This window comes from Schistocerca nitens, chromosome 5 (genome assembly GCF_023898315.1).
Source record: "Schistocerca nitens isolate TAMUIC-IGC-003100 chromosome 5, iqSchNite1.1, whole genome shotgun sequence".
NCBI classification, from domain to species: Eukaryota; Metazoa; Arthropoda; class Insecta; order Orthoptera; family Acrididae; genus Schistocerca; species Schistocerca nitens.
In genome coordinates, this window is record NC_064618.1 from 26,180,186 (window position 1) to 26,203,463 (window position 23,278).

The window sequence follows — 23,278 nt, forward strand, 5'->3', positions numbered from 1 at the left end:
TTTAAAAAAAACCGGCCTTAAAAATCATAATCAGAAAGAACCTCTAATATCAAGTTACAATTTATTCACAGGCAGAAATAAATTTTTTTTTTTTCTTTAAGTATGAGCTTTCGGGCTGAGAAGCTTGCCGTTCCCTTTTAACACAGCCGTAGTCACGACCGCTCACAACAACCTCTGAAAGAGTACACTGGTGCAAATCTGCAACACACCAGATTACTTTAAACTAAAAATTTTAACAACTCACACCAACACATTAACGGCACCCCGTAAGACGGATGGAAATAGTACAAAACACTCAACATTGAAAATTATTTGCCACCGAAAGTGCAACTTGTTTAAAGAATTCTTACGGTGGAAGTGTGGCAACTTTTTATACTAAAATGACCATTTAAAATAACATCCATGAAATGCAGTTTTACATAAAATGTACCAACACTCTCTACATTACACACATACCACCTCGCAACATGATAGACAAGATAAAAACATATTTCAGGAATTCGGCATTTACAACTTAAGCAATAAATTCGTTAACACCGAATCTGACAAACATGACAGAGGCAGCTATTAGCGTATGGCAGATTGACAGGGGGAGTACTGAACAACCAGAAGCGCAGACTGCTCTAACCCTCCCCAACTCCACAATGGAAAACGGCCCACGCAATTCATAAATAACCACCTTCCCGCGGGTGGGCAAACGGAGAAGAATGGTGGGACGACCCCAAAACAAAGCGGCTGGTGACCTCACCAATAAAGCACTTTAACAAGTGTAAATCAAAGAACGTATCACAAATCACTCAACTTCTAATAAACTGCGCAGCACCCCCAACGCTCTCCCGAACCGTCTGCTGCCAGCCGCTTCAACGGACGCAGGAAGGGACGTTCCCCTTTCCCACCAGAGGGAGACACCAAAGCTGCGATTGCCACAGCGGCGCCTGTCCATAAGTATTTATGAATTTAATGGCAAAATCGTCGGTCCACTCCATTTTAAAAGCGATGTCCACAACACAGAAAAAGAATAATATCAAGACAAACTGTACGAGTGCAGCGAGCCAAGTGGTCAGTGCTTGTTGGCGACCATACCATCCCTTTGATGTACCGACAACAGCAGGAGCCAGACAAGCCACATGCTCGGACGGCTCGGAAGCCTGTTTCGCGGCTAGCCCTCGGAGCCTCCCTCCGTCCACGTTACTCACAAGGCTCGCAAGTCTGGCAAGTACACGACCCGCACCGGGTTCAGCCAAGGCGCAACAAGCAGGAATAGCTCCGGCCGCCTCGTGTCCTCCGGAGGCACCGGGATGAAAACTTATTCTAGGACGCGCGATCCCAAGCGGCATAACGAAGTCCAGTCGTCAGACAGAGAAATCGCACGGCTCGAATCGTAACACGCCGTGCATGAAGAGCCCTTCCTGCTCCGCCGACTTCCACAGTCCCTCACACGGACACTTGCTTACGTCAGAACGGCGCGCCGCAACCTACCGACACGGTACGACTCAAGTAGTGACAGATAACGCTGTTGTACAGAGGGAAGTCGCAACGGTAGGAAACTGTAGCGAAATGCAGAAAAACCGGCTGTAGGTCGACGCCTTGTGCAGGGAGTGGCTGTGGAGTCTCATCATATCTAAATGTAATGCATTGCGCATACATAGACAGGAAGAAGCCTTATAACATGATTAAACGATTGCAGAACAATCACCGAAAGCAGTTACTTCCATAAAGTATCTAGCAGTTTGCGTACGCTGCGCTTTAAAGCGCAACGACCGTATAAAACTAACGCAGGTGCCTGACGATTCATATGAAGAGTGCTCAGGAAACGTAGTCTGCCAATAAAGGAGATAGGTTACAAATCTCTTTGTCGACCAGTACTCGAATATTGCGCGTCAATATGAGATCAGTTCCAGAAAGGATAGCAGAAACAGTGAAGATCCAGCAACGCTTTTCGTTACAGGTTCATTTAGTAAGCACGAAAGCGCCGCGAAAATTATCAGCAAACTCCAGTGGCAGACGTTCCCAGAGAGGCGTCCTGCACCTAGCTGTTGTTTACTGCTGAAGTTCCGAGAGCGCGCATTTGTAGAAGAAGGTGATGTTAGACAGTGCCGAGTTAACAGGGAGCGTTAGCGGCAACCGTTCTTCTCGGGAACAGCAAAGCGGGTGAGTGACCGTCGTACACAGAGTACCCTCCGCCACACACCGCGAGCTGACTTCCGGAGTATACAGGGTGAAAAGTATTTAAACCGACAAACTGTGGGAGGTTGTAGGGGACATCAAAACAAATATTTTTCCCTAATGTCATTTTCTCCTATGAGGAGTATTTAAACCGGTAGAGGAAGATTTCTCTTACGGCAAATTAATTAAACCAAGAAACACTTTTCCATTTTTTTTATGACCAAGAGACAACACATTAACACAACCCAATTTCAATTAGAGTAGATTTTCAAAAATTCCTTCATTGACACGTAAACAATGCTTACACCGTCGGATCATGTTGTGTCTGACGTGGGCAAATACCCCGGGAGTATCCTGAATTGTTCCCGCTGCTGCTACTATCCAGGCAACCAGATCCTCCTCTGATGCAACAGGAGTTGCGTAAACAAGGTTGCGCATCTCTCCCCACACAATAAAGTCCAGAGGGGAAATATCTGGGGATCGAACAGGCCATGGTACAAGACCACCTCTGCCAATCCACGTTTCTGGAAACCGTCGGTCCAGGAATCGCCGCACACAACGACTGAAATGTGCCGGCGCGTCATGTTGGAACCACATGCGTTATCGTGTACGGAGTGGGACGTCTTCCAGCAATTCTGTCAATGCTCTGGCGAGAAAATTGTTATGGTGCCTGTCATTTAATGGCGTAGGTAGCAGATACGGCCCAATTAAACAGTCCCCAACAACACCGACCCACACATTAACGAAGAACCGCACTTGATGAGCGCTAGTAACTGTGGCATGTGGGTTATCCTCACTCCAAACATGTGAATTGTGCATGTTGGAGACTCCATCAGACCCGAACGTTGCTTCATCGGTAAACAACACAGAGGATGGAAATGTAGGATGCATTTCACAGTGTCCCAGGTACCAATGCGAAAACTGTGCTCTGGGTAGATAATCAACTGGTTCCAGGTTGTGGACACGCTGTAAGTGAAATGGACGTAACAATTGCTCTCGGATGACTGTTCTTACATTCGTCTGATTGGTCCCCATGTTACGTCTAATTCCACGAGTTCTGATTGAAGGATCCCGCTGCACATGCTGCAAGACAGCTTCCTCAAATTGCAGCGTTCTTACCGTGCGACGACGTCCCTGTCCAGGTAATCTGCTAAGTGACCCGGTCTCACGCAGACGTTGGTACACAGCAGCAAAGGTCGCATGATGCGGGATACGGCGATTAGGATGTTGTTGTTGATAAACCAGCTGTGCAGCTAGCCGTATCAGTGTACTCATTCCAGGTGTATCGCTCCAGTAGTAAACAGAGACAATGCACTACTACACTGGCGGACAGCAGTTGCCTACAACTGAAGAGCGTAACACGGCCTCTAACAACTGAAGATCGTAATACGGCCTCTAACAACTGAAGAGCGTAATACGGCCTCCACCGGTTTAAATACTCCTCATAGGAAAAAATGACATTAGGGAAAAATATCCGTTTTGATGTCCCCTACAACCTCCCAGAATTTGTCGGATTAAATACTTTTCACCCTGTAGGTGCAGATGCAGACGCGGATGTAGAATCCTGCTGGTGGATGTGATTTTTACTGCCAGTATTTGGCCGGCGAAAGGAGGTGAGACGGTGCCATGAAGTTCCTTGCTGCAGTGTCCTGAGTCGGAGTCGCCTGCGCCACTGTCGGGGCCGTTGAGCTCTGCGGCGCCGGCGCCCTCTGTGCTGTCGGAGAGGAGCGGACCGCGTGCCGGCACCGCGCCGAACCCTCTTCCTTCTCTCGTCTCCACCATCACCACAAACCCAAACACAATGCCACACTGTACACTACATCTACATATCTACATCTACATACATACTCCGCAGTCCACCATACGGTGCGTGGCGGAGGGTACCTCGAACCACAACTAGCATCTTCTCTCCCTGTTCCACTCCCAAACAGAAAGAGGGAAAAATGACTGCCTACATGCCTCTCTACGAGCCCTAATCTCTCTTATCTTATCTTTGTGGTCTTTCCGGGAAATATAAGTTGGCGGCAGTAAAATTGTACTACAGTCAGCCTCAAATGCTGGTTCTCCAAATTTCCTCAGTAGAGATTCACGAAAAGAACGCCTCCTTTCCTCTAGAGACTCCCAGCCGAGTTCCTGAAGCATTTCCGTAACACTCGCGTGATGATCAAACCTACCAGTAACAAATCTAGCAGCCCGCCTTTGAATTCCCTCCATGTCCTCCCTCAATCCGACCTGATAGGGATCCCAAACGCTCGAGCAGTACTCAAGAATAGGTCGTATTTGTGTTTTATAAGCGGTCTCCTTTACAGATGAACCACATTTTCCCAAAATTCTACCAATGAACCGAAGACGACTATCCGCCTTCCCCACAACTGCCATTACATGCTTGTCCCACTTCATATCGCTCAGCAATGTTACGCCCAAATATTTAATCGACGTGACTGTGTCAAGCGCTACACTAATAATGGAGTATTCAAACATTGCGGGATTCTTTTTCCTATTCATCTGCATTAATTTACATTTATCTATATTTAGAGTTAGCTGCCATTCTTTACACCAATCACAAATCCTGTCCAAGTCATCTTGTATCCTCCTACAGTCACTCAACGCCGATACCTTCCCGTACACCACAGCATCATCAGCAAACAGCCGCACATTGCTATCCACTCTATCCAAAAGATCATTTATGTAGATAGAAAACAACAGCGGACGTACCACACTTCCCTGGGGCATTCCATATGATACCCTCACCTCCGATGAACACTCACCATCGAGGACAACGTACTGGGTTCTATTACTTAAGAAGTCTTCGAGCCACTCACATATTTGGGAACCAATCCCATATGCTCGTACCTTAGTTAGGAGTCTGCAGTGGGGCACCGAGTCAAACGCTTTCCGGAAGTCAAGGAATATTGCATCCGTCTGATACGCTTCATCCCTGGTTCGCAAGACATCATGTGAAAAAAGGGCGAGTTGCGTTTCACAGGAGCGATGCTTTCTGAAACCGTGCTGATGCATGGACAGTAACTTCTCTGTCTCAAGGAAATTCATTATATTCGAACTGGGAATATGTTCGAGAATCCTGCAACAAACCGATGTTAAGGATATTGGCCTGTAATTCTGAGGATCCGTCCTTCTACCCTTCTTAAATACAGGCGTCACCTGCGCTTTTATCCAGTCGCTCGGGATTTTACGTTGGGCAAGAGATTCGCGATAAATGCAAGCTAAGTAAGGAGCCAATGCAGTAGAGTACTCTCTGTAAAACCGAATTGGAATCCCATCAGGACCTGACGATTTATTTATTTTCAACCCATTCAGCTGCTTCACAACCCCAGGGATGTCTATCACTATGCCCTCCGTATGGGAATCTGTACGAGACTCAAACGGCGGTATTTTTGTACGATCCTCCTGCGTGAAAGATTTCTCAAATGCTAAATTTAAAATTTCAGCTTTCGCTTTGCTGTCTTCCGTTGCCAGGCCAGACTGATCAGACTGGATGGAAGCCTTCGACCTGCTTACCGATTTTAAGTAAGACCAGAATTTCCTTCGGGTTTCAGCAAGATCTTTTGCTAAGGTATGACGGTGGTAGTGGTTGTATGCTTCGCGCATCGCTCTTTTTACAGCAGCACGAATCTCTACAAACTTTTGCATGTCCTCATTCTCCCGATCGTTCTTGTACCGCGAGTGCAACAGTCTTTACTTTCTGAGCATTCTCCGAATTGCGCTGTTAAACCACGGTGGGTCTTTTTCGTCCGTAACCCACTTTTTGGGCACATATTGTCCAATGCGTGATTTACAATGTGTTTAAAATTTGCCTTTAATTCTTCCACGTCCATCGTACCGGAAGTAAATGAAGTCGATTCACCTACACTCTGCAAGTATGCGTACAATACATCTCTCACATATCCTCCAGGAAAGACTTCTGAATTTACTTGAGGTATCTTTGGCATTTCTGATACGCGACTCTCGGTAGTTTGCACAACAATCCCAGCAACAGTCAAAACAACTTCCACCTACTTATGAACAAGTAAAACAAAACAGGTATTCTATGTGTCAGAGCATGGAATGTTAGCTCCCTTAATCGAGTAGGTGGGTAACAGAATTTAAAAAGAGAAATGTTTTAGTTGAAGTTACATACAGGAGGAGTTAGTGGATTGCAATGGCAGGAAGAACGGGAAAATATAATAGGGGTAATGCAGGAGTAGGTTTAATAACGAATTTAGGGAAGCGGGCAAGTTAGTACGAGTAGTATAGTTAAGGCGTTATCGTAGCCGAGGTAGACACAAAATTAACACCGTCGACAGTAGCAGTATGCCAACCATCTCCGCAGGAGATGGAGATACTGAAAGAATATATGATAAAGGAAGTTATTCTGATAGTTGAGGGAGATCGAAATTTAATTGTGATGGAAGACTGGAATTTGATAGTTGGAAAAAGAAAAGAAAGAAAAATATGAGGACAAATGGACGGGGGAAAGTAACGACAGAGGAAACTCAAAGCCAAATTTAATAATCGCTAACGTCCGGTTTGATAAATATAAAAGAAGATTGTGTATTGGAAGGTTTCTGACTCATTATATAATAGTAAGACATTTCGAAACCAGATTTTGAACTGTAAGACATTTGCAGGTGCAGATGTCGACTCTTACCATAATTAATCGGTTACGAACTGTAGATTAAAACTGATGAAATTTCAGCAGCATAGAAAGTAAAGAGTTGTGACCTAGATAAACTGGAAGAACCAGATGTTTTGAGAATTTCAGAGGATGTATTACCCTTCGATTGACTGGAACAGAGGAAAGAAGTACTGTAGAAGACGAATGGTTTGCTTTGAGAGATGAAATTCGAATAATGAAGGTAGCAGATGGTCAAATAGGTAAAAAGAAAAGGCGTATTAAAAATCCTTGGACATTCTAGCAGAAACGAATCTATTCCATGAAAGGAGAAAAATATAAAAATGTAGCAAGTGAAGCAGGCGAAAAGGAATACATATGTCTAAAAAATTATATTGACAGAAAGTACAAAACGGCTAAGTCGGAATAGCTAGAGGACAATTCCAGCACGTAGAGTCGTACACATATAGGGGAAAGATAGATGCCGCCTATAGGAAAGTTAGACATTTGAAGAAAAGAGAAGCAGCTGTATGAATATCAAGAGCTCAGATGGCAAAGAAAGGAAAGCTGATTGATGGAAGGAATATGTCAACAGCTATACAAGAGAAATGCACTTGAAGACAATATCTTAGAAAGGAAAGAGTAAGTAGATGGGGGATATATGATAAGACGATAAGAATCTGACAGGGCTCTGAATGGGCTGAGTCGAAACAAGGCCTCTGGGATGAATTCATAATCATCGAGATCTTTAGAAGAGCCAACGCCTCCATACATAAAGAATAATGTCATAATTCTAGTTTCAAAGAGGGCGGATGCTCACGTGTATGAATTTTACCAAATATTACCAGACCATCAGTCCAGTAAGTTATGGTTGCAAAATACTGACACGAATTATTTACAGAAGAATGGAAAAGCTAATAGAAGCCGATTTTGGGGAAAGATGCCATTGGGTTCCAGAGAAGAGATGCAAGACGCGAGGCAAAAATGGCCGTACAAATTACCTTAGAATATAAGTTTACAGCAAATGTAAATTAAAAGAAAGCTTCTGACAGTGTTGACTGGAATACACTCTTTTAAATTCTGAAGGTGGCAAGGGAAAAAATACAGGGAACGAAATGTTATATACAACCTGTACAGAAACCAGGCTGCACTTTTGAGAATCTAGGCCGTCTAGGGCCATCAACTAAAGACAGTAGTTGAGATTGGAATGGGGCAGGGCTGTAGTCTAAACCTCTTGTTATTCATTCTGAACATTGAGCAAGCAGCAAGAAAATCAAATTTGGAAAGGGAATTTAAGTTCATGAAAAAGAAGTAAAAACTTTGGGGTTTGTTACGACGCTGTAAATGTGTCAGAGACAGCAACGTGCTTGGATGGGCAGCTGAATGTAATGGATAGTGTCTTGAAAGGAGAATGTAAGATGAACATCAACATTAGTAAAGAAATGGTAAGAGAATGTTGTTGAATTAAACGATGCGGCGCTGACGGAATTAGAATAGGAAATAAGACATTAAGGTAACAGACGAATTTTGCTATTTGGGCAGCAAAGTAACTGACTTTGGCCGAAGTAGAGAGGATGTAAAATGCGGACTACCCGTACATGAAAAACATTTCCAGAAAAGAGGATTTTGTTAACATTTAATACACATTTAAGTGTTAGTAATTGTTTCTTGAAGACATTTGTCTAGAGTATAGTCTTGTAATGATGTGACACGTCGACGACAGACAGTTCAGACACGAAGAGAAAAATCCGTCGGTCAAAAATATTTCGTCGCTGGGTTGAAAGCCTCTTATGTCAGATGGCTCTAAGCACTATGGGACTTAACATCTGAGGTCCCCAGTCCCCTAGACTTAGAACTACTTAAACCTAACTAACCTAAGGACATCACACACATCCATGATGCCCGAGGCAGGATTCCAACCTGCGATCGTAGCAGCAGCGCGGTTCCGGACTAAAGCGCCTAGAACTGCTGCCTCTCTTTTTTTTCTTTTTTTTTTGTGTTCGGTCAGAGGGCTGCTCGCCCTCTGTAAAAAAAAAAAAAAAAAACTGAGTAACGGAATCAACGATCAACTTGAACGGATGTCTAGTGGCGTCCACCCAGAAAAAACGCAACGAACAATGCCGAACAACCGAACAAATAGAAAAAAAAGAGAAAAGAACCGCTCGGCCACATAGGCCGGACCACTTATGTCGTCAAAGCATTAATCCTTCATGTGAATTCTATACATTATCGTTTTGTGGCAGGTTGATGCTGATAACGTCAGGTTTCGTCAGCTGTGCTAATTTGTTGCAGAAAAGAACTGTTCGCGTTTTGTTTTTAAATCGAGCCGCGGTAGGCTCGCATGCGTCAAGGTGTGCGGAACAAACGTTTCAGAAACTTTTTGTTACGTCCGTACTATAACACAACAAATATTTCGTGATAGCCATAATTTATTTGACCTTCTGTCACTCAAAACAAAACTTAAGTTCGACAACACTTCGCTGGCTGTAGCGCCAAGGAGAAATCAGAGTCACTAGTAGAGAATACAAGTCCAAACCACTGCCAACCAGTCGATACCGACGCGTCGCAAGTTTCCAGCCAGGGAGGCCACAGTACGGCTCGGTCGTCGTGAATCCAGCAGCCGGGTAGTAACACAGTCATCGGCGAAGATTGAACTGGTTAAACGGGCTCAGGGAGCTCGCTTAAATGCGCAGGTCCGGCCAATCAGAGTGTCGGTAGATGGCGCCCTTCTACGGTTGCTCACTCTGGCGGCAAGGGCAGCGCCGCCAGGGTAATCCGTACCGACAGTGGTGTGCACGCTGCCGCTAACCCCGCGACGACGCGTTCACTGGCGCCAGTTGTTGACGTCGTGTGCGGCGCCAGCGGTACTCAGTGTGTGCCGCGCGTGTTGTAGCACGCCGCGCCCAGTTGACGGCTGCTGTGCGGCGGCCGATACGACACTTTTCTCGTCTTGAAAACACTCTGGAGAACTGAAATTTATTCCTGAAATTCAGCTTCACGGCAGTACGTTAGATGTGCTGTCTAAAGCGACATACGAAAATTTGTGCAACACCGGGACTCGAACCCGGATTTCCAGGTTATCACGATAAGCAGGAGATACGGGTTTGAGTGCCGGTCCAGCACAAATTTTCGTATGTCGCCTTATGTAGTGTAGTTAAATTGAATTCCAGGCGAATTACAGTTAAACTGAATTCCAGGAACAAACTTCAATATTTGAAACTCATCATCATCATCATCTTGGACAGTTTCCAGCCACTGGCTGGGTCTGTCGGGAACACAAGCCTCTCCATCGTGTTCTGTCTTTCCACCATTCCCCCTCTTACGCCTTCGTCCAGTTCTCTCCTCTTCTCGTCACACATTCCTTCACTCCCTTCACCCATCTATCTCTTGGTCTTCCTCTGGGCCTCTTCCCCTCCAGTTGCAGATCAAACATCCTCTTTGGAATTCTTCCCTCATCCATTCTCTTCATGTGTCCATACCACTGCAGTCTTGATTTTTCTATCCTGTCCTGTACTGGTTCCTCCTTTAGCCTTTCCCTCACATACACATTTCGCAATCTGTCTCGTCTTGTTACACTCAACCTGCTCCTCTGGAACTTCATTTCACTAGCCTGTATTCTACTTTTGTCGCTTTTGTGCATTACCCATGTCTCACTTCCGTATGCCAATATGGGGACAAAGTATGTTCGGTATATAATTCCCTTGGATTTCTGTGGCACCTCCTTGCTCCAAATAAGCCCCCTAATGCATTTGTAGAACTGCCCTGCTTTTCTGCACCTTTCATTTATTTCCATTGCGTTTCCCCCCTTACTTTCAATCACGCTTCCCAGGTACTTGAAGTTCTCTACCACTTGTAGTTTTTCCCCTCCACAAGTTATATCCACATTTGGCCTATTCTTCTTCCTTGTTGTGACAATTATTTCACTTTTCTTTGAAGAGAAATGCATTCCATATTGTGCTGCCGTTGCCTCCCATACATCTAACTGCTCTTGCACCTCCTTCTCGCAATTTCCCCATAACATCAGGTCATCGGCAAAAAGCACTGCTTTCATTTTATGATCTCCAATTGCATCTGATACTTGCTGTAGGATTTCATCCATAACAATAATAAACAATAAAGGCGAAAGTGCACTTCCCTGTCGCAGCCCATTTTCCAGCTTGAACCATGCAGTACGCTCCCTCCCCACTTTCACACAACTCTCACTTCCCTCATACATTTTTCTGACTTTTCGTGTTATCTCTTCATCTATCCCTTTTGCGTTCAGCACATCCCAGAGCTTGTCCCTACAGATACTGTCATACGCCTTCTCAATATCTAAAAAGGCCATGATTAAGTCCTTCCCGTACTCATAGTGCCTTTCCTGCAGCTGCCTTACCGCAAATATGAGGTCCGTTGTTGATCTTCCCGGTCTGAAACCGTACTGCTCCTCTTGCAGTCTACTTTCAATACTGCTTCTTATTCTCTTCTCCAGGATCTTTTCATAGATTTTTCCACAGTGGCATAGCAGGGTGATTCCTCTGTAGTTCTCACATCTCCTTTTATCCCCTTTCTTGAAGATCGGGACTATAATTCCTTTCTTCCAATCCTCAGGAATTCTGTTCTCCTTCCACACCACCCTCAGCACTCTGTATAGCCACTGGGTTCCTACTTCTCCTGCTGCTCGTATCATATCCACTGTTACTTCGTCCCAACCTGGTGCCTTGCCCCTTTTCATTCTCTTTATGGCTTCTTCCACTTCATTCCAAGTTAGATCATCAATTTCCCCACTATTATAATCGTCTGCTGCCTTAGGCATATTAATATGTTCTTGAGAATGTGATGAACATTTTATTTAGAGATGTTGCGACACAACGATGATGAGACCCTACAGCCACATGTCCACCACCGACTGCTGGCAGCCGAGTGGTCGGTTGCACGTCTGTTGTTTACAGTTATTAGTTCAAGCTGGCACTGCAATTCCTGGGTTGACATTTCTTATACGCCAGAAAAAAAATCAACCTCGGAACTTTTTGGATAGGCAGCTTAGAAGCTTTCAAATGTGAATCTACAGAAGAATGCAGAGTATTAAATGGGCAGAATGACTTACTAATAAGGAGGTAGTGAACAGAATTCGGGACAAAAGAAACTAGTGGCACAACCTGATTAGACGAAGGGATCGGTTGATAAGACATAATATGGGGCATCAAATACTCGTCAGTTTGGTAAAGAAGGGACGTGTGGTGCTTAAAACTTGTAGGTTTGCAGAGCGAGAGTGAGGTAGGAACCCGGTAAGCAACTTCAAATGGACGTCGGTTGTAGTGACTATGCAGAGGTGAAGAGCGTTGCACGGGACTGACTAGCGTGGAGAGCTGCATTTAACCAGTCTTCGAACTGAGGACCGCAACAACGACAGAAACGTGAAAAGTACGGCTTGGCATACCACTGCCAAGAACAGCAATCGCATTTGGGCCACAGCACAGCTGGTGCAATGTTTTACTGAGCATCAAATGATACCTTTAAGTGCATCTCACTGTTTATATTATAGTTCTTGCAGCTCAACAGAAACTGAAATTACAAGTTCTCTTTAAGAACTGACACTGAAATTCCCAAGGAGGTGGATTGATTTATAATAGTAAAGAGCCTAGGATAAAATGCAATGATTTTCTGCAGCTACTCGGAACTCACTTTCTGGAATTATTCTTTTCGAGACTACAGTCACTAACAGTTTCGCCCAACCAATTCGAAAATATCTGAAATTAACGAGAAATGCAAACTATATACACCGCTGCTAAAGAAGGAACTGTAACAGGAGATGACAGTTATAATGCACACAGGACACGTGAGTCGACTTGATAAGTCTATCTGTCCAAACAACTCATTAACTAGCAGAAGAATATAGAAATTAGTCACTGCTCGAGTAATGTATCTACACTGCAATCAAGGGGAAACTTACAGTGGTCAAAATAAATACTGCATAGTGCTTGAATATTGAACGCTGTGATCCAGCAATACATATGTTACCAATAAACTGATTTGTTGTAATGTAATTCTAGCTGAAACGGTCTATTTTTCTAGCGCTTGTGCTGTGTGTCATTGCGATGATTACGTCGCTTCAGGATGGTTTGGACAATGAAGCTCGATCAAAGGCTCCGTATAGTCAGTCAGACTAACGGAACAGGGAATGAGACACGTGGTCGCCACAGCGAATATGCCTGTGAACCAAAGCGATATCTCCAGAATCTCGAACAAGCGACAGGACCAGTTGAAGATCGCCGCAGAAGACCAACAACGGGTGTGCAGAATCGGTACCTGCATACAACAATACGCAGAAACCCTGAACACAATGCTACACGTCTACGGAATGCAGGAGTCAGCACACGTTATACGAAATAGGCTCCACGAGCAGCGACTACGTGCCACAAGATCTCTAAATCCGGTTCGGACAGGGGCACCTAACCACTGTTTGTAGACTAGGCGGCAGTGGGACTACACCGTATCAGTCTCCACCCTGCCAATACTGACATTCGTGTCTGGAGGCAACGAGGAAAACTTTTACTCACTAACTGTATCGCAGACCCTTATCAGAGCTGTTCGGTCATGTTTTGGGCTGGAATCTTGTATGACCGCAGAACACCCCACGTGCCAAGACATGAGACGCGGAATGGCGCGATGTATCGGGACGACATGCTTACGCGGATTGTGGTTCCAGTTGGTTGAACATATTGGACCGGGATTCACGCTGAAGGACGGCAACTCTCGCCCACACCTTCACAATCTTGTGGTGCATATAATCAGTCGTTGGAAAGGTCTGTAATTTTCTCCAGATCTCAGCTGTATTAAGAATGCACTTGGCGTGCTAAAACGAGTGGTTTGCAATCGACCTGTCCCACCAGAGACGTTCCAGGACACAGTAGAGGCCGCTGTGGAGGAATGGGACAGTACCGCACACGATTACCTGTACAGTATGGTAGGGAGTACCCCTACCAGAGTTCAAATGTGTCTCCAATTACGAACAGGCCAGTTGCTTCATAAACAATGTGATATGCAACATGACAGCAGAAACTGTAGTGTTTGCAGTTGAGGTTTTTTTTTAATTTTGTTTTTTTTTATTTGTGTTTATCACGTGCAAACGTGTTTATCTTCTTTATTTTCGTTATGTTATGTGTGTACCAGACAGAAGAAAATCAGTTTTGCTTCCTATTATGTCCAGTATTGACAACAAAACAGTATGCAACATTGGTTTTGACCGTTGTATTTTCCTAACAAGGTATTACTACTAACAATTAAGGATGCGCAACTGCAGCACAACAGCCTATTTACAGAGTGACAATTATTGAACTGTATAAAATAAAATCATCATAATTTCTGAACGGTTTGCGTTAGGACGTTCAAACTCCACGGTTGGCCGCTGGGCATGATGTAAATCAGTACGCGCATGCGCACGTGGCCTCTTGTTGTCGGCCACTTTGATTTGGATGGGTTCGTCAATAAGCAAACCTGGCGCTTTTCGGGGACTGAGAATCCGCATTTCGCGATCGAGAAGTCTCTGCTGCCTCAACGGGTGACTGTATGGCGTGCAATGTCCAGTCGCGGAATAATCGTCGCGATATCCCTCGATGGCACGGTAGCTACCAAACTGTAGTAAAACTTTTGGAAGATGATCTCACCCCTATTATCCAAAGTGACCCTGATTCGACAAGACGTGGTTCATGCGAGACGGAGCTCGACCCCATCGGAGCAGGAGAGTGTTTGATATACTGGAGGAAGGTTTTGAGGACCGCATTCTGGCTCTGGGGTACTCAGAGAACACTGGCGACTGGCCGCCATATTCTCCGGATTTAAACACATGCGACTCGTTTTTGGGAGACTGTATTAAGAAGAAAGTGTACAACGATAACCCCAAAATCACTGCTTAGCTGAAAACAGCCATTCAAGAGGTCATCGACAGCATCGATGTTCTGACACTTCAGCGGGTCATGCAGAATTTCGCTATTCGTCTGCGCCACATCATCGCCTTTGATGGCAGGCATATCGAACATGTCATAACCTAAATTCGAAAATCTATAGTGACGTTTACATGTTGAATAAAGTGTGAGCACGCCGCAGTTTGTTACTAATTTACGTTTTTTCGTATAGTTCAATGATTGTCACCCTGTGCTACAGGATATGTTATTTATGTCTGTTGTAAGTAACTGAAAGTTCTCACAAAAACACATCTTCAGCCTCTTAGATATACACAGAAATTTGGGCGAACGGTAGTCTGCACGAGGATATTACTGCCAAACTTTGTGGCAATGAGAAATGACGTACGCTGCCCACGATTTAATACATATAGCGTTTTGTGCGGTGATCATACTCATTTCAAAATACACTCTGTATGCTACAGCAGTCGTTTTACCGCTTTGCCGCGTGATGGGTGGCGAACACTAGCACGGCCCACACTCCACTTAAAGCAGTTTTCTTCCAGAAACTGGATCGCCACATAATGCCTAATCGACTATTTCACTTAGAATGCTAGTTCACGACTTAAATAATTTTTTACTGTAAATTGTTTATTAAAGTTACAGGTGGAGTACCACATTTGGCAATATGAGATGATCAACTTTTTTGCTGACCTGAAGTAACTGTTTATTTCAAATATAGTCTGTTCAGGAAAGCGATTTCTTTCACACATTGAACATTGGTTTTGTGCACAAAATTTGGTTTTATGGCCCTGTATATCAATTTTTTCTTGATAATTGTACAGGGTGTAAAAATGTTACCTAAAAAAATTTTAGGGTATTTAGAGGACCGCAGCTTGGGGTCAATGAAGATGTTGACGCTGGTGATGTTCAGAGACATTGTTCGGACAGCCGTCTGATGAACATTGTTTTAGAGATGTTGCTGGAAATGTCGTCCGTTTACATGACTACAACAGCCGTCTGTGTGCTGATGATTGTGTAACACGCTCAAAACATCCAGGTGTTTCACGGATAGTTGCCGCGGCTTCAGCCAAACGGACAGTCAGCTCTGCTGGAGAGTGTGTCTTTGTCTCGTGCACAAAGCGCTTCATCACCCCCCTCCCCCCCACCCCCCACCACCCTCCCACCCTCCCCCCGTCCCCCAAACAAAAGGAAACCTCTCGGGATAATGTTCGGATAACATGGTAGCCAAGATACTGGCCCACCCCTCCCAGCATAATGCTTTTTTTTTAGGAAGACACTGTCTAATTGTTGTCTGATATCAGCGGCAAAGTGTGGTGGGGCCCCTTCGTGCTGCAACAATAACCGGTGTCTGACTGCTAATGGGACATAGAACGACATTTCCGGTACTTCTTCACAGAGAAAGATACGGTCATTTCCTCCACCGAGCATGTCAGACAGATTATACGGCCCAATCAGATCGTCGCGAACAATATCACGTTGTGTTACACCATCATTAGCACTGCAAGCACCAGTTGTGCATTAATGCAAAAGGACAACGTTTCCAACAACATCTCTGAAACAATGCTTGTCATACAGCTGACTGAACAGCGCTTCTGAACATCAATAACGTCATAAGCTTTATGGACTCCTATCGAGGAAATATTTTTGTCATACAAGATAGTATTTGAAGTTAAAATCTTCTGGGTTATTAGGCCGCGTCATGTTTCTTCTCAAATTTTCGACGTTTCGACCCCTCTGCTGGGATCTTCCTCAGGATCGTTTGGTGTCCACTACTGGTAGAACACTGTGAGAGACGAGTGTCGCGCCCACTTATAAAGGAGGAATTTTCTGGCGTTCGTGCTGTCCGTTTAGATTCTAGCCACTGATGACGACCAACCAATAGCAGTAGCAGGCATTTCAACCAATAACCCTTCTCCAGCATAGTGTGGAATAGTGCCTTTCTATCCATTCATGATGACCGCCATTGGTATCCACAGGAGATAAGCTACCTTCATCTGTATTAGCCTATGACTATGGCCCACCAATGAATTTTAACCAATAGAAAATACTATCACTTCTGCAGCACGAACGCCAGAAAATTCCCCCTTTACAAGTGGACTCGTCTTTGACAGTGTTCTAGTAGTAGTGGACACCAAAACATCCTGAGGAAGATCCCAGCAGAGGGGTCGAAACGTCGAACATTTTAGAAGAAACATGACGTGGCCTAATAACCCAGAAGATTTTAACTTCAGTGACAACAGCCACGAAAGCCTGCAGACTTACAGAAAGATAGTGTTTCTTTTTTCACCAACTGCGACATGGTCGTGTATACGAACAGTGATCCAATACTGTCAAATGTTTTTTATTTCAGTCTTCGGTCACAATATGAAATCTTCAGACGATGACAGGTTTCAGTCCGTAATGACCATCCTCAGATCTTTTTTACACCATGTCCTAAAGTGATTAGGCCATAATGGCATATGTTTTGACGATGCCATTATGGCCTAATCACCTTAGGACATGGTGTAAAAAAGATCTGAGGTTTTTACACCATGTCCTAAAGTGATTAGGCCATAATGACATATGTTTTGACGATGCCATTATGGCCTAATCACTTTAGGACATGGTGTAAAAAAGATCTGAGGATGGTCATTACGGACTGAAACCGGTCATCGTCTAAAGATTTCATATTGTGATCAAAGACTGAAATAAAAAACATTTGAGTGTTTCTTTTTACCTCCTCTGAACACACAAAAATTTTGTACGCATCCCTGTATAAACTGATGTTGCTAAGTATCAGTGTGACGAAAAAATGGGAACTGGCCCAGATCAATAGAGTTGGGCCGTGTTGTGGTGTTGCAGCTGATGAAGGCCTCCTACTCGTACTACACGCTGCTGAGGCAGCTGGACAGCGACTGACGCGGGACTCGCTTTCACGGCAAGGCGAGACGAGCAGCGGGGAAGAAGACCGCGCAGCCGGGGCAGTGTGCGAGGCGTATCCGGGGAGCACAGCTCGACCTGACCGCCTCGAACCAGAGACGGGAAGCTCGGCGAAACACATATGGCGGCGCTGTGGCTTCCGACCGCTGCTCTGACATCAAAAAGAATATGAATTTTTGGAATGAAAATGACGCTCTAACACTGCAAACTTTAGCAAAATGTCTTTCATTTACACCTACAGAATTCCAACTCATTAATAAAAACGACCTCGTCATTTATTCAGCAGATCTGTCGGTCTTGAATACATTTTAAGAAAATTTGAAACACTCTAAATTTCTTCTGTTCAAACAGGCCACAGATGACTCACAGGCCTCAGCTGACTGTGCCCTAAACCGTGAATGACCATACTATCAAGAAGACAGTCAACTGTTACCTTCCACACTTCTGTTCTCAGATGTTACCACCTTGTTCCGTGCTCTGGGCATAGCCACTTCTCAATTTTCTCCACTCAAAACATCAAGTTTCATAATATAGTAGTTCATAGTTGTTCAGTAACTTTGTTTAGACAGATAGCAACTTTTCTACCTTAGATCAACTTCTGTCAAATTTACAATTTACTTTAACTGCTCTTATCCTGCAGATATAAGTATTATTACTGACATAATTCCTCCTCTATAAAACGCTAACTTGCTTCAGTGATCAGTGCCATTTAGTTCCAGTTGTTACTTATATTCATTCAGCCTCCTTTCAGCTTTCGTAGTATCAGTCTGGACATTGCTCAATAACGTTTCCAAAACCATTCAGCTATTGGTTTTATGCATAATGATTTGCAGAATGGTGTATATGGTGCAAAATTGTGAAATATGGTATAGTTTGAAGCACCAACCTCAATTCCTTAGTGAAGCTGTCTTACAGAATTGGTCACAAAACTAAGTGGCGTTTTTTCTTAAAATTGGGCTATAGTAGAGCCACAATCTGAAGCTATCTTTTATCACGAGTATTCAAATTTTGCAAGTTTCACACCTCACTGAGCAGGGGAACAGCTATTTTAGAGCAAATAGAATACATTTACTGAATTTAGTAAAACCGCGGGCAAGAGAAGTATTGTGTACTTTATCGAGAAAATATTGAGTTTGGTAACTTACAATTAATACATACACATGCAAACATTTTTAATACTTAATACTTTGACTAAGGCTGCAGTGTGAAAACAGTGTTATGACCATCCTAATGGATCAAACTTGATACTTTGCATTCAGTTTGTGAGAATTATGCTAACGCTGCACACTGTATTATTTATTATCAAGTACAAGTCAAACAACCACAGGAAGACTGCATTCATGCCCGGAATCTCATTCCCAGATTATAGCACAGGCGCTTTTTTAAATTATTTTTTATGTAAAACTAATTGAATTAAAATAAATGTTAAGGGTATTGTATTAATACTTTCAGATCATTCACTTTGTTTATCTCCAATTCCGCATCTTAGTTCATGGATGAAAGGTGCGTTGTCGCTCATATTGGTCAATAAAAATGTTTTGTGGATTAAATTAAGATCAAGGAACATGTAATAAGAACAAGGCAGCAAATGTCGCCTACCCATTGCTACCAGTTTTGCCACGTTCTCTACATCCAGCAAGGCTCACGACAAAAACCTGTAGTTTTTACAACGTTTAAATCACAAGAAGAAGCAGTTTCCAAAACACCAACGTTTTAGTCTCTTGGCTCCGTCTGTAGTGACGCTACGTTTAGACTGTGAAAATGACACCAGGAATAGCATCGCTAGCACACACGCGTTTTGCGCGGCCACTTACAGTTTGTATAAATAGATCAAAGAAAGGGAGAAGGCTTACATTCTTTCACTTGTTTTCATTCTTCAATATGTGTGGATCTCGTAAGGACATCGAGAAGCAAAAATTTCGCTCACATTCATCATAAGCAATTTACGCGGTAATGGAACACTGGAGAAATTGGTAATATTTGATTTCTGCTCCACTGTACAGTAATTTCAAATAAAAATTCAATGAACTATGAGTTTCAAAGAAATTTATTTCATTCGGTAGACTTTGCCTTAACATAACCCTCCGGTCTTCGAGCGTGCGCCATAAGCGTATAGGTTGTGCCTAGTGTGCAAGGCTTTGAAATGAATGTGCTGTTGCCAAAAATCGAAGAGTAGCAGCAAATGCAACTACTTCGTGACTTTTATGTTTATAAAAATAAATAAATAAATGGTGTGACTATTTTCGCCAGAATTACAAATTCGGAGGATGACATCCTAGATCAGTTGCGGAAACCAACACCATCATCTGTATTCGGCTCTCATGCCGTTTATTTTTACCATTTCCGCTACCTTATGTTTTTGTTCACCAAGAACGACTATATTTTTCTGTAATTTGCTTAACCACATGAGTATTAGTAGTGCAGCAGCACATATCGATACATCGTTCTCGCCAAGAGAAATAGCTTTACAGAGGACACGAATGCTCTGTGGAAATAGCGTTGCAAAGTATGCAGGTACTGTAACCGGAAGTGTTTGCAACCAGTGTCGAGAGGGACCTTAACAAAACATCTATCTGAAAATTTTCTGCGGCACAAACTTCTTTCCACTCACAGTGGATGCGGTTTGGAAAGTAGTATATGCGATTCCGACTTTGTTTATTTGTAAGTACCTCATTTTTGACGAACGCGCATCACCCACGAAAACGATTAAGGCCATTTTACACTGCACATCGACGTAATGAACCGGAAGCCGACATCGTCGTCAAATGCAGGTCTGTTCAGACGAAACGTCAGCACAACCTAACTATATCTGGTCCAGACCCAACCCTGGAAGTATCTTCCACGACTTAAAATGTCCGCTGACAGTATCGGAAATAAGGATCTAGCAATGTTTAAGTTTGTTAATGGCGAAAGTGGAAATTATAATGAATGTTCTTGACAAAACTTGTGTAGTAACTTACTGAGAAGGTCAGCAGTAGGAAAAATTCAAAACATATTTGCTACGGAAACTATACATACACAAACACATCAGAGAATATTTATAAAGCAATACAAAGTGCCTTTTTACCTTATCGATAGAGAGTTTTCCTTCTAAATACCAAAAAATGTAAAAAAAAAACTGATTTTCTCCTTCAATGGACTGACTTCCATAGTTAAAAACTATTTAATAAAATTGTTTCACCCATTTATATTCTTATTTATGCTCCGTGTAGGCTTCCTCATGTCCAGGTACTCTAAAACACAAGTCATTGTTCACTCTCATACATCTCGCCTCTTTTGTGGAGGAACACTCAGGAGAAATATATCCAAGTAGTCGAGGAACCAATGCAGTGTGTCTCGAAAACAAAGACCGTAAAATAAATACTAAGAACGTAACATGGGATGAAACTCACTACAAGTTAATATCACCCAAATCTGGCTCACGAGTGACATCAAAATGACGTTCACTTGGTGCGACCAGGAAAGTCAATAGCAGTCCACAAACTTCAACTTTGAAGACGCCATATTGGTCATATTTCGTTGTTTACGTATTATGACTTCCATGCTGTAGCAGTACCAGTAAACCCTAATTCTTTAAAGCATCAATCTCCCATGTACAAAACAGCTGAATCCTTTAATGTGTTTGACGTTAGGCATGTAAGCGACAAAAACTTGAAGTTATACTTAAAATTTGTTGAAAGTCGCTAAGTGGTTTCATCAAGAGACACTGGATGAATATAGTCTGAGTAATTTGCGCTCCATTTTAAGCAAAAGCAACTTTTTGATGCATCTCAGTGTTTATGAAGTCATACCTCCTTTGGTACAGTGATGTAATGCCAGGTACATTTAGTGGTGTAAGCAGATACCGTCTGCAAATTTTTCTGCAAATAGAGTTGGTAGTAAAGAAGTAATAAATTAAAACGTCATGCCTAATGTTGAAATTTTCACTGCGCGCCATTTTAAGCAGAAGGTAGTTTGTTGCGCGTCTAAAGATCTACGACGTCATATACCTTCGTGACATGCACGCGGCGGCGTGTGTTTCTCGTCAGCCTCGCCTGGATGTGTCGTACAATGATGTAACGTTGCAGGTACATTATTGAAGATGTCGGCGAGAACATCTACATCTACATTTATACTCCGCAGGCCACCCAACGGTGTGTGGCGGAGGTTACGTGCCACTGTCATTACCTCCCTTTCTTGTTCCAGTCGCGTATGGTTCGCGGGAATGCCGGAAAGCCTCCGTGCGCGCTCGAATCTCTAATTTTACATTCGTGATCCCCTCGGGAGGTATAAGTAGGGGGAAGCAATATATTAGATACCTCATCCAGAAACGCACCCTCTCGAAACCTGGACAGCAAGCTTCACCGCGATGCAGAGCGCCTCTCTTGCAGAGTCTGCCACTTGAGTTTGCTAAACATGTCCGTAACGCTATCACACTTACCAAATGACCCTGTGACGAAACGCGCCGCTCTTCTTTGGATCTTCTCTATCTCCTCCGTCAACTTGACCTGGTACGGATCCCACACTGATAAGCAATACTCAAGTATAGGTCGAACGAGTGTTTTGTAAGCCACTTGCTTTGTTGATGGGCTACATTTTCTAAGGACTCTCCCAATGAACCTCAACCTGGCGCCCGCCTTACCAACAATTAATTTTATACGATCATTCCATTTCAAATCGTCCCGTACATATTTCGTAAATGTTTTAAAGTGTGTGTTAAGTTTGTTGGAAGTCGCCAAGTGCTGTCATTCTCAAATACAGAATTGCACACCGTGAGTTGCTTGTCTTCTTATGTTAAACTTACAATATAAAATCACAACTCTTAATGAGTAGATTATTACAATATTTTAAAATTTATATTCGGTGAATAATTACGTGAAATACTGGTAGTCACATATCTGTTGCCTCTGAAACATGTAAGACAACAGCCAACCTGCAAGTGGTACCTGATTCTGAGTTCAGGAGTAGCCGCGTTTTAGTAATACGTAGTACAGATTTCAGTGAGGGGACAAAGATTGGCAAAAGATTTAAATGTACTGTGTACTCACCAAATTTCGTATACCTGGAGGTAGCAGTTTGTATTAAATGGAGCGAGTGTGTAGACCGAGTCGCAGTGAAGGCAGGATGCTGGGAAGGTGTTCCCAGTCCACAGTGGAGGCTGGTCCAGTGTGGTTCAGGTGTGTGGGCCCGTCCTAAACAGGACACGCGGGCCACGCTGAATGGCCACAAATGGGGACGGCGCGACTGGTCACGTCTGTTTGACTGGTGGCAGAGCGTCACGGAAACGTCCGGGAGCCTCAATCTGCAGGCACTACCCATACGTTACATGTCGCTCCCGTGAGGACCGTCAAGACATGTGTTACGGTGCTATGTACCTTCCGACATGCACTTCACAATGGTTTGCGGTGTATGTACATCGATACAGACACAGAAGTGGCGGTGCTAAACAGCAGGCCGCGTATGTGTGTAATGGCGTGAGGCATGTAGCGATCAGTAGAGAACATAGCGGTTCTGTGAGAAACATTCTCACTTCTGCGTACGCGTTTTAGATGCTTGCTAGACGGTGAGGAGTTCCCGGCACGGCGTATGGTGTAACTGCTTCACGACCCATGTAAACATCTGCAACATGTAAGGAATATTACGAAATTTATTTAACACAACTGAAGCGAAGGGAGTAGTCAAATCTGCGAAGCGTGCC

The 23,278-nt window shown here is 43.7% G+C and overlaps 1 protein-coding gene across 1 annotated transcript in view; it reads left to right on the plus strand.

Moving 5' to 3' along the window:
* Nucleotides 1-17,580, plus strand: part of LOC126259531 (odorant receptor Or2-like) — an 81,313-nt gene extending 63,733 nt beyond the window's left edge. Inside the window, exon 5 of the mRNA XM_049956397.1 lies at nucleotides 17,524-17,580. Coding sequence (XP_049812354.1) covers nucleotides 17,524-17,580 — 57 coding nt within the window. The remainder of the gene's footprint in view (nucleotides 1-17,523) is intronic.
* Nucleotides 17,581-23,278: the final 5,698 nt, after the last annotated feature.